At 43.4% G+C, this 12,283-nt stretch overlaps 1 protein-coding gene across 4 annotated transcripts in view; it reads right to left on the bottom strand.

The window, feature by feature from the left end:
- Nucleotides 1-12,283, bottom strand: part of MST1 (macrophage stimulating 1) — a 355,392-nt gene that overhangs the window by 91,476 nt on the left and 251,633 nt on the right. For all 4 annotated transcript variants that reach the window (XM_069206862.1, XM_069206864.1, XM_069206865.1 and 1 more), the window contains one exon: nucleotides 370-481. In XM_069206862.1, the coding sequence (XP_069062963.1) occupies nucleotides 370-481 (112 nt within the window). The remainder of the gene's footprint in view (nucleotides 1-369; nucleotides 482-12,283) is intronic.

The following is a 12,283-nucleotide window of genomic DNA, read 5'->3' as shown; positions in this document are numbered from 1 at the left end:
AACAAGGGCCATTTTCCTACAGTAGGACACAATACATAGGGTGACCCTCACCATCTTTAGTGAAGGTGGCAGAAAGCTCAGCCTCTACTCTGCACCTTCTACAGGTAAACCTGGGAAGCCCAGCAGTGGGATGCCCATTTGAAATTAGTAACAGTGTGAATAGTGGTTTAAAAATAAGACAATTTTTACTACCTAGGTACTACAACATATGACAAAAGGAAGCTTACATTTTATTGAATCTTACAGCACCAGGTGTCTGATATTGAAGTTTTTTCTTTCGATCAGGTGCATGTTTATAGTTCCTTGCAGAAGACACATTTAGCTTGTGAGGACTGCAGTGATTATAAGTTGAACCAGTTCAATGCTTACCTGTTGCGAAGGCTAACCGTCCAGGGGGAGTTTCCAGGTAGACCACCGACAATACGTGCTTTGCGCACAACTCTATCATCTCTCTTCCCACAAGAATCAAATGTCACATTTTCTAAAATTGAAATAAAGTATATTAGATAGCAACAAATTCCACAATACAGTTGCGTGAAGAGGAATAAGAGAAAAAAATGCACCCAAGAAACTAAGGAGCAATTACACATACATACATATATAGTAGCCACTTCCTCAACTCTTGAGAAAATGCTTGCGGTCTTCTAAGGGAAATGGCAAATGCTATATAATCAACAATACTCCTAACAGATGTAGGTGAATGACATTGTTTCCAAAAGAAGTTTACCTTAACAACTGTGCTCAGGGCAAGGGCTGTTCATGTTTAAGCTGTGTTTTGGGCATGACAGACCAAGGAAGCAGTAAATTACAATGAGACAATAAGGGAGTTTCAGCTGACTGACATTTAGGATGTTGCATTCGGCACCAAAAGGAAACCACCAACAATGCTCTGCTATCACTTACTATTTCAATGTGTTGGAGAAGGGTACCTCACAACTATCCCTTTTTATTGGGGACTTTTGAGAGTGAGACCCACAATTAGTAATAGGAAGTCCTATTGATTATGTACATTTTTTAAAGATGTAAGTTTTTTTATTTTTTCATTACTCACTGTTGTTGCTGGGCCAGAGGAATTTAGGGTTTGGCTCATACTGCCCCTTCTTTTGCAACCCATGAACAGCAGAAACGAGTGACAAAAATATGGCTTGAGAGCAAGGCCACCTTCATGATGGACATGTTCCTATTTCTCGGTCATGGAAACAAATCTGGACTATAACGAATGTGCCTACACTATAAGTCCTTTGTTCACAAAGAAACAAAAACAGGACTATAATGAAGTCTGACTTTCATTTCACTGGGTTTATCACATCACCTTCACTACAGTCCTCCTTTGATTTCTATGAGAAACTAAGTACAAGTGCCAAGAAATTCTCCATTATAGTATACCCTTTCTTGTTACCTCACAGAAAAGAAAGCTTGAAGATAACTGGTTAAACAGCAAGACAGCCTTCACTTTAACTCCCTTCTATTTCTATGTCAAATCCAGCTGTTGATTGTTGGACATGTTACCCATTTTTTGTTGTTTGTTTTTCAACACTCTAAAATACGTTGCAATCCTTCCTTAACTAGCTAAATAGCAGGTTTATTTAATTTAGTATTCTTAAACCCTTAAGAGAGAGTGGGAGGCTGTTTTTGCCACCATACGTCCTCCCAGATCACGACATCGCTGTCACATCAGGTATGGTGGCTCATGAACCTGACAGCCTGTTGCCCAGAGAGGGTCAGCAGACCAATGCCACAAGTTGGGATATAACAGAATTACTGTCCTACCAGAACACCAGTGAAGCTTTTCCTTGTGGAAAAGGAAGCCTAACAGATATTCGGGTCATGCTTCATCATCAGCAACCTCTCCCATCCTAGCAGGACAATGCTACTAAGGTGGAATCAACCTCCTGGAAAGCCTAGACAGGAGGGAGTCAATTAAGAAATTGATTAGTTAGGATAAATCCACTGAAACACCTTACACAACACGAGCAATGCAGAGATGCAGGCCTTAAACTGACTAGCAAATGATCAAACAATTGTGATTAAGCCTGCTGCCAAAGGTGATGTCACTGTGATATTACCTGTGCAAATGTACAGAGGTGAATGCCTAAGATTACTTAATGGTGCCTGACATTACAAATGCCTAGTAAGAGACCCAACCCCTGAAATCTTAGAAGAAATCAACTTTATTGTATCAAAGGGCCTGGAGAACGGGTGAATCACAAAACACAAAGCTGATTTTTTTCACCCAAAAACAGGCAAAAATGCCTTACTTCTATATTCTTTCGAAAATTATTTCAAAATCCATCAGAAGAAATTCCCCCCACCCAGGATACCCATAGTCTCAGGGATTTGGTCTGCCCTCGAACCTCTGTCACAATTCTGGGACACATTCCTTCAACCTTTGGTCAGGAAAATGCTCACCTTCCTCCAAGACACTAAGGATGTCCTGAAGCTTCTGTAAGAAATTACATTTGAAAGTGAGAAAGACCTTTTGATCAGCTTACATGTTGAATCTTAGTACACTAATATTCCCCAGGAGGCATCCCTGGAGGTAATGAAAACAATCCTGAAGGGGGACTGGGAGACTCATTGGAGACTGATTGAGAGTCTGCCCCCTCCCAGGAAGTTGTATTGGACTTGGCACATTTGGCATTAACACAGAACTGTTTTGAATTTGATGGCAAGTATTTTCTCCTCAACAATGGGGAGCACCTTCGCTCCTAGCCTGGCATGCATGTATGTTCATTCCCTTGAAACCGAGTATGTTTTACATTGTTCTAACGCATTTCAGGATAAGATAAAAGACTGTGGAAACATTGTGTTGAAAATCTACTGCTGGTCAGGGCGGAAACCAGGAGTGAAGCATTAGAATTTCCCAATTAGCTGAATGCAGTAAACCCCTTTCTGCATTTCACCATTATCATTGGAGGTAGCAAACTACCATTCCTCGATCTTTTTATTAAGGAGAAGAATTTCAGAATGAGGTGTTCTATAAACCCACTGGCCGGAATAACCTGTTAAGGTTTGACAGCATTCATTCCTGGGCTCTACGGGGTGAAACCTTCTGGTGGGACAGGTTTTGTGCCTCCAACGCAATTGCTCAGATCTAGAAGACTACATGAAACATGCTAAATAAATCACTATGAAACTCATAGCAAAGAATTATCCTTCCCATCTGATACGAGAGATCAACAAAAGAGTCCTTAATAATAACAGAGAATAACTACTAACAGCATTTAAGAAGGCAGAAACAGGCAAGCTGATTTGTATCACCACCTTTATTCCTCTGTCTAACCAACGTCAGAAAATTATTAAAAACAACTGGGAAATCCTTCAATCAGGTGGCCTTCCCCTAACGAGGCCCATGCACTCCAAAAGAGCGAGAAGCATCAAGGATATGATTGTGCATACACATCCTACTGAACAGCTGAAAAGACCGATCAGGTGACACTGGGATCTACCACAAATAGGGCAATTTCCATGTGGGAAATGCAGTGTATGGCCACTCGCTAAACAAAGAAAAAAAAAAAAAGACTTGGATCTTGGCGTAAAGACCACATGGAAACTGAGAAGCTTAACTAATTGCAATAATAAGAATGTGATATATATGATCAAATACCCTTGTACCCTTATGTACATTTGAATGACAACAAGACGAATATGAACTCTTATTTGTGAACACAGGAAAACTATCAGATGTAGACTGGACTCAACCACACTGCATTGACAAAGGTCAAATGATAGGGAGTGCTGTTTGACTGAAAAACGAGCACAAACATGGAAAGATATGACACAACCACTCCTATTTTTTAAACAGTGAAGGATATCGAGGCTTCATACAGACCTGTATGGTCTGAATGATGAAATCGCATGGGGTGCCACAAATAATTGTTGAAGAGATTAATACCATCCATTATGTGAATTTCTTGCCCCTCACCTTTACCTTCCCAAATATTTGCTTTGAGTATTATTGGCAAGGACAAACAGTGTTGATCAAAAACACAGCACTCCTTTACTCAATGTTTTAGTTTTTTTTAATTAACTCTTGCCTTTCTGCCAAACAAAACTTCTTGCCACTGGATTAATAAAGTTTGTTTATATGACACACTGTTAGACTCTCTGCACTGTAATGGTTATGTCTCTCCCACAGAATGGTTCAGACTGTTGTGGCCTCCTTAAAATTGCCACCATTACGCAGGTTTCATTTAATAACATGGCCAAAACCAAATGTTTAAACTACTAGCAGTACAAACATCAAAGTCAGAACATTATACAGAAAGACTTGGGACCTCTCTCCTTTTTATCTTAAACGCGTATGCAATATACTTGAAAGTATAGCAACCATGATCTTTTCGGCTTCCTCCTCTTGTTTCAAAATACATTTTTTGCCTAGGAATGAAAATGTCACTTACCCAGTGTACATCTGTTCGTGGCATCAGTCGCTGAGATTCACATGGTATGCATGAGCTCGCCATCTGGTGTTGGGTCGGAGTGTTACAAGTTGTTTTTCTTCGAAGAAGTGTTTTCGAGTCACGGGACCGAGTGACTCCACCTTCTGTGCTCATTGCGCATGGGCGTCGACTCCATCTTCGATTGTTTTCCCCGCAGAGGGTGAGGTAGGAGTTGTACTATAGTAATAGTGCCCGCGCAATGAAAAATGTAAGTATGTACCTATTAAAGGATTAAGTAATATATACAAATGTACAAAATTGAAGGTAACTTCTGAACTGCTACAGGCTTCCGGGGAGGTGGGTGGGTCCATGTGAATCTCAGCGACTGATGCCACGAACAGATGTACACTGGGTAAGTGACATTTTCAGTTCGATGGCATCTGTCGCTGTAGATACACATGGTATGCATAGACTAGTAAGCAGTTAGTTCCCCATAAGCGGTGGTTTAGCCTGTAGGAGTAGAAGTTGTCTGAAATAGAGTTCTTAATACAGCTTGACCTACTGTAGCTTGTTGTGCGGATAGCACATCTATACAGTAGTGTTTGGTGAATGTGTGAGGCGTAGACCAAGTGGCTGCCTTACATATTTCCTGCATTGGGATGTTTCCTAAAAAGGCCATTGAAGCACCTTTTTTCCTTGTTGAATGTGCCCTGGGAGTAATGGGCAGTTGTCTTTTTGCTTTAAGGTAGCAGATTTGGATGCATTTAACTATCCATCTGGCTATACCTTGTTTTGATATTGGGTTACCTGCATGAGGTTTTTGGAATGCAATAAATAGCTGTTTAGTTTTTCTGATGTTCTTTGTTCTGTCAATGTAGTACATTAATGCTCTTTTGACATCTAATGTATGTAGTGCTCTTTCAGCCACAGAATCTGGCTGTGGGAAAAATACTGGTAGTTCTACCGTTTGATTTAGATGGAATGGTGAAATAACTTTTGGTAAAAATTTTGGATTAGGTCGTAGGACGACCTTATTTTTATGTATTTGTATAAAAGGCTCTTGTGTTGTGAACGCTTGAATTTCACTTACTCTTCTTAGAGATGTAATGGCGATGAGAAAGGCAACTTTCCAGGTTAGGAATTGTATTCCGCAAGAGTGCATGGGTTCGAAAGGTGGGCCCATGAGTCTTGTTAGAACCACGTTTAGGTTCCATGAAGGAACAGGTGGTGTTCTTGGTGGTATAATTCTTTTAAGCCCTTCTATAAATGCTTTGATAACTGGTATCCTATACAAGGAAGTTGAATAGGTAGTTTGCAGGTATGCAGATATTGCTGCAAGGTGTATTTTAATAGAAGAGAAGGCTAGCTTTGCTTTTTGTAAATGGAGCAAGTAATTTACTATATGTTTTGGAGTTGCATCTAGCGGTTGTATCTGATTATGATGGCAGTACCAAACAAATCTTTTCCACTTACTTGCGTAGCAGTGTCTAGTGGATGGCCTTCTGGCCTGCTTTATGACTTCCATACACTCTTGGCTAAGTTGTAAGTGTCCGAATTCTAGGATTTCAGGAGCCAGATTGCTAGATTCAGCGATGCTGGGTCCGGGTGTCTGATCTGTTGGTTGTGTTGCGTTAACAGATCTGGTTTGTTGGGCAGTTTGATGTGTGGTACTACAGACAGATCTAGCAGTGTTGTGTACCAGGGTTGTCTTGCCCAAGTTGGTGCTATTAAAATGAGTTTGAGTTTGTTTTGACTCAATTTGTTTACTAGGTAAGGAAGGAGAGGGAGAGGAGGAAAAGCGTAAGCAAATATTCCTGACCAGTTCATCCATAGGGCATTGCCTTGGGATTGCTTGTGTGGGTATCTGGACGCGAAGTTTTGGCATTTTGCGTTCTCTTTTGTTGCAAATAAGTCTATTTGTGGTGTTCCCCAGAGTGTGAAGTAGGTGTACAGAATCTGTGGGTGGATTTCCCATTCGTGGACTTGCTGGTGATCTCGAGAGAGATTGTCTGCCAGCTGATTCTGGATCCCCGGAATAAACTGTGCTATTAGACCAATCTGATGGTGGATTGCCCACTTCCATATTTTTTGAGCTAACAAGCTTAACTGCGTTGAATGTGTTCCTCCTTGTTTGTTTAGATAATACATCGTTGTCATGTTGTCTGTTTTGACAAGGATGTATTTGTGGGTTATGATTGGTTGGAAAGCTTTTAGTGCTTGAAAAACTGCTAATAATTCTAGATGATTTATATGCAGTTTTGTTTGATGTATGTTCCATTGTCCTCTTATGTTGTGTTGATTGAGATGTGCTCCCCACCCTGTCATGGAAGCATCTGTTGTTATTACGTACTCTGGCACTGGGTCTTGGAAAGGCCGCCCTATGTTTAAATTTATACTGTTCCACCATAGAAGCGAGAGGTAAGTTTGGCGGTCTAGCAACACCAGATCTAGAAGGTGACCCTGTGCTTGAGACCACTGTGAGGCTAGGCACTGTTGTAAGGGCCTCATGTGCAGTCTTGCGTTTGGGACAATGGCTATGCATGAGGACATCATGCCTAGGAGCTGTAGTATTGTTCTTGCTTGTATTGTTTGGTTTGGAGACATGTGTTGAATGACCCTGTTGAAATTGTGGATCCTTTGTGGAGTTGGCGTTGCTACTCCTTTTGTCGTGTCTATTATGGCTCCTAGATATTGCTGTACTTTGCTTGGCAGAATGTTTGATTTTGCAAAGTTGACGGTGAACCCTAGTTTGTAGAGGGTTTGTATGACTTGATTTGTGTGGTTTGAGCATTGTGTGAGCGAACTGGTTTTGATTAGCCAGTCGTCTAGATACGGGAACACATGTATTTGCTGCCTTCTGATGTGTACAGCGACTACTGCTAGGCATTTTGTGAATACTCTTGGAGCGGTTGTTAAACCAAAAGGCAATACTTTGAATTGGTAATGTATTCCTTTGAATACAAACCTTAGATATTTCCTGTGTGATTGATGTATTGGTATATGGAAATATGCGTCCTTGAGGTCTAGGGTTGTCATGTAGTCGTGTTTTTTGAGCAATGGTAACACTTCTTGTAGTGTGACCATGTGAAAGTGGTCTGATTTGATGAATGTGTTTACTACTCTGAGGTCTAGAATTGGTCTCAGTGTTTCGTCCTTTTTTGGTATCAAGAAGTACAGTGAATAAACTCCTGTGTTTATTTGTGTGCTTGGTACTAATTCTATTGCATTTTTTTGCAGTAGTGCTTGAACTTCTATCTCTAGAAGCTGTGAATGGTATTTTGTTAAATTTTGTGATTTTGGTGGTATGTCTGGAGGGAATTGCAGGAATTCTATGCAATAACCATGCTGGATAATTGCTAGGACCCATGTGTCTGTAGTTATTTTGTCCCATGCTTCGTAATATTGACGTATCCTCCCCCCCACTGGTGTTGTGTGGGAGGGGTGTGTGACATGTGAGTCACTGCTTGTTGGTAGTGGTTTTGGGGCTTTGAAATCTTCCCCTATTCCTAGGGAATTGCCCCCCTCTATACTGGCCCCGAAAACCTCCCCTGTACTGTCCCTGGTAGGTGGGCGGTGCGGACTGTGAGGTGCTAGCTTGTGTGGCCTGACCCCGAAACCCTCCTCTAAAAGGTGTTTTGCGGAAGGTGTTATAAGATCCTCTGCTCTGCGGGGAGTAGAGTGCGCCCATGGCCTTGGCAGTGTCAGTGTCCTTCTTGAGCTTTTCTATAGCTGTGTCGACCTCCGGACCGAACAGAAGTTTCTCGTTTACTGGCATGTTAAGCACTGCCTGTTGAATTTCTGGCTTGAATCCAGACGTTCTGAGCCATGCGTGCCTACGGATGGTAACCGACGTATTAATGGTTCTTGCGGCCGTGTCTGCTGCATCCATGGAGGAGCGTATTTGATTGTTGGAAATGTTTTGACCCTCCTCAACAACCTGTTTTGCTCTTTTTTGCAGATCTTTTGGGAGATGTTCAATGAGATGCTGCATCTCATCCCAGTGGGCTCTGTCGTATCGCGCTAGCAGCGCTTGTGAATTTGCGATGCGCCACTGGTTTGCTGCTTGGACAGCAACCCTCTTCCCGGCTGCATCGAACTTCCTACTTTCTTTATCTGGGGGAGGTGCATCCCCAGAAGTGTGTGAGTTTGCCCGTTTTCTGGCAGCCCCTACCACCACAGAGTCTGGTGGCAGCTGAGAGGTGATGAAGACAGGGTCCGTAGGAGGCGCCTTATACTTTTTGTCCACCCTAGGCGTCACTGCCCTACTTTTAACTGGCTCCTTGAAAATGTCCTTTGCATGGCGTAGCATGCCTGGGAGCATCGGCAGGCTTTGGTAGGAGCTGTGGGTTGAGGAGAGGGTGTTAAATAAAAAATCATCCTCTACTTGTTCCGAGTGTAGTTCCACATTATGGAATAGAGCTGCTCTAGCCACCACTTGCGAGTAGGCTGTGCTGTCTTCCGGTGGTGATGGCCTAGTTGGGTATGTGTCTGGGCTGTTATCAGACACTGGTGCGTCGTACAAGTCCCACGCATCCTGATCTTGGTCGTCGTGGCTCATGGCGGTGTGAGCTGGCGAATGTGACGGGGTGTAAGTTGGCGAAGCCGGAGTTACAGGTGGAGGCGAGGGAGGAGGTGTTACCTTTTGTGTTGTTTGTTGCTGAGGAGTAAACTGAAGCGTTCTCTTTCGTTTGACAGGTGGGAGGGTACTGATCTTCCCAGTCCCCTGCTGAATAAAGATACGCTTTTGCGTGTGATCCACGTCAGTGGATTGCAGTTCTTGTTCAAATCTATGTTTCTTCATTTGAGAAGACATAGAATGCTCTTCGGTATAGGAGCCAGAAACAGGGTCTGATGTCGCTTTTTTCGGCTCCGAAAGCCCTGTCGATTGTTTTTTCGGCTCCGAGGTAACCTTCCTCTTTTTCTGTGCCGAAAATTCTTGGCCTCTATGGTCTTCGGCGCCACTGTCTCGGCGTCGATCGGTGTCGACACCGAACTCTCGGTGTCGATGCTTCTGTTTAGCACTCTCTCGGTCCCGAGGAGGCTGCGTGCCGGTGTCTCGACCGAAGTCGGACGATCTCGACACTGAATGGGCCTTTTTCGGTGCCGATTGTTGGTCACCGAGAATTTGGGTGGAGCCATGGCCGGTTGGCAGTGGCGTCCCCTGGGCCTTCTTTCCTTTTTTAAGGTTTGATCTCGACGTCTTACTCACAGTTCTTGTAGAGTGTAGCTCGTCGGAGTCTGAATCCTGGATGGAAAAGGATTCCTCCTGTTCCTCTTCTGTCTCGAACTGTGGACGCTCTTTTGGCGTGGACGCCATCTGGAGTCTTCTCGCTCGACGGTCGCGCAGAGTTTTTCGGGACCGGAACGCCCGACAGGCCTCACAGGATTCTTCGCTGTGCTCGGGTGACAGGCACAGATTACAGACCGAGTGTAGGTCCGTATAAGGATATTTGTTGTGGCATTCGGGGCAGAATCGAAACGGGGTCCGATCCATCGGCGTTGTCCTCCACGCGGTCGGGCCGACTAGGCCCCGACGGGGTGCCGAAATCTACCCCGAAGGGCACCGAGGCGCTTCGATGTTGAACGCGTCGTCGTATGTGTCTATCTCTAACCGGATCGCAACGATACCGTCGAAAATCTTCCGTCTTCAGCTAACTTTCCGTTCCGAAACTCGGAGCGACAGGAACACGTCCGAACCCGATGGCGGAAAGAAAACAATCGAAGATGGAGTCGACGCCCATGCGCAATGAGCACAGAAGGTGGAGTCACTCGGTCCCGTGACTCGAAAACACTTCTTCGAAGAAAAACAACTTGTAACACTCCGACCCAACACCAGATGGCGAGCTCATGCATACCATGTGTATCTACAGCGACAGATGCCATCGAACCTATATTTCCTAACACACCACTGCGTGATTATGCAAAAGTGTTTGATTCATCCTCGCGTCATTCCGATGGCATTGGTTTATCGTCAATCGCAGTGGCCTTCAAATATGCCGGCCGGCTCCACTTCTCCATACTAATGGTTGGGAGCAGTCCCTACTAGGTGCATAAGCACGGTGGCCTTTTGATGGCGTGAGTACTGCCCTGAGGCGGCATGATTTGGCCACTTTAACGGTTTGACATGTAATTAATGTTGTTTGTTTGTGTGGTTATGGGCAATGCAATGTGTAGCTCTTGATGACATGAGTACTAACATAATATAGAGCAACATCAACTCAGTGGCGTTTCAAAAATGCGATACGAATGTGACTTTTGCAGCTTTACGTCACACCTTTATCTTCATATGCCACAATATACTGGTATGTTCGTCACAAATGCATGCATATGTGTGCTCTGCCTTACTTCTGGATGTGACAGGAGTTGAAAAGTTCCTTTTCTGTCATGATGAACACTATGCATAATGCAACAAAGCTTCCTCTAAAGGGTCACAACCTAAGCAGTGGCTCCCTTCCCATCTGTGACATGGGTACATGATTAGCTGGTCCGAGCATTTTGTCTATATGAATTTGTGCCTTGTGTGATTAACCAGTAACAGCCATTGCTGATGGATGGGTTTGCTTACAGTATTGCTTGGTTTAGCAATTGACTCAATTATGACTTTTGGAAATATTTTCCTGCTGTTAGTGTGTTCTTACATCAGCATGTGTATTCATACAGCATGTTCCTACCTCCAGATAAACAATTTATACAATGTATGGAGCCTCCTAACCATAAGGGGCTGACACTCATTAGTGGCCTTCCTCCTTTTGGCGACGTGGGTACGTGATTACTTAATTGGAGTATCCTCCCATATAATTAACAGATACCAAATAAATACTGAGGAAAGGCCTTCGGTCATAGTACCACTCAGTTTAATAATTGAACTGATCTATTATTTTAGCATTCACCATCTTTTGGTCTTAGTGTGCACCTATAAAGGACACCATCCCTACCCCGACCAGGAGCAAGTATGCCCCACAATCTAGGGTAAGGGATAGTCTTATAATTTGATGTTTTATCTGACCCAGTGTCGTTCATGTAATAAGGATATTGAATGCCAGAATGGAGTTTGTGATTTTCACACCCTCATGCAAATAGCTTTGCACCCAAAAAAATGTTTTGTAAATAGCAATGCACGTCTCTGTTACATGCACATGTGCTTACCTAAAACAGGTGTTGGTTTGCAGTGATCGGCAGTGTAGGAAGTTGGCTCTGTATGCACTATTTCAAAGTAAGGAATAGTATGCACAGAGTCCAAAGGTTCCCCTTAGAGGTAAGATAGTGGCAAAAAGAGATAATACTAATGCTCTATTTTGTGGTAGTGTGGTCGAGCAGTAGGCTTATCAAAGGAGTAGTGTTAAGCATTTGTTGTACATACACAAGCAATAAATGAGGAACACACACTCAAAGACAATTCCAGGCCAATAGGTTTTTGTATAGAAAAATATATTTTCTTAGTTTATTTTAAGAACCACAGGTTCACATTTTACATGTAATACTTCAAATGAAAGGTATTGCAGGTAGGTACTTTAGGAACTTTGAATAATCAAAATAGCATATATACTTTTCACATAAATCACATATAGCTATTTTAAAACTAGACAGTGCAATTTTCACAGTTCCTAGGGGGAGTAAGAGTTTGTTAGTTCTTGCAGGTAAGTAAACCACCTACGGGGTTCAAGTTTGGGTCCAAGGTAGCCCACCGTTGGGGGTTCAGAGCAACCCCAAAGTTACCACACCAGCAGCTCAGGGCCAGTCAGGTGCAGAGTTCAAAGTGGTGCCCATAACGCATAGGCTTCAATGGAGAAGGGGGTGCCCCTGTTCCAGTCTGCCAGCAGGTAAGTACCCGCGTCTTCAGAGGGCAGACCAGGGGTGTTTTGTAGGGCACCGGGGGGGACACAAGTTAGCACAGAAAGTACACC

The sequence above is a fragment of the Pleurodeles waltl genome, chromosome 9 (assembly GCF_031143425.1).
Source record: "Pleurodeles waltl isolate 20211129_DDA chromosome 9, aPleWal1.hap1.20221129, whole genome shotgun sequence".
NCBI classification, from domain to species: Eukaryota; Metazoa; Chordata; class Amphibia; order Caudata; family Salamandridae; genus Pleurodeles; species Pleurodeles waltl.
The sequence above is the reverse complement of the archived record's forward strand: the minus strand, read 5'-3'. Positions and strand labels throughout refer to the sequence as shown.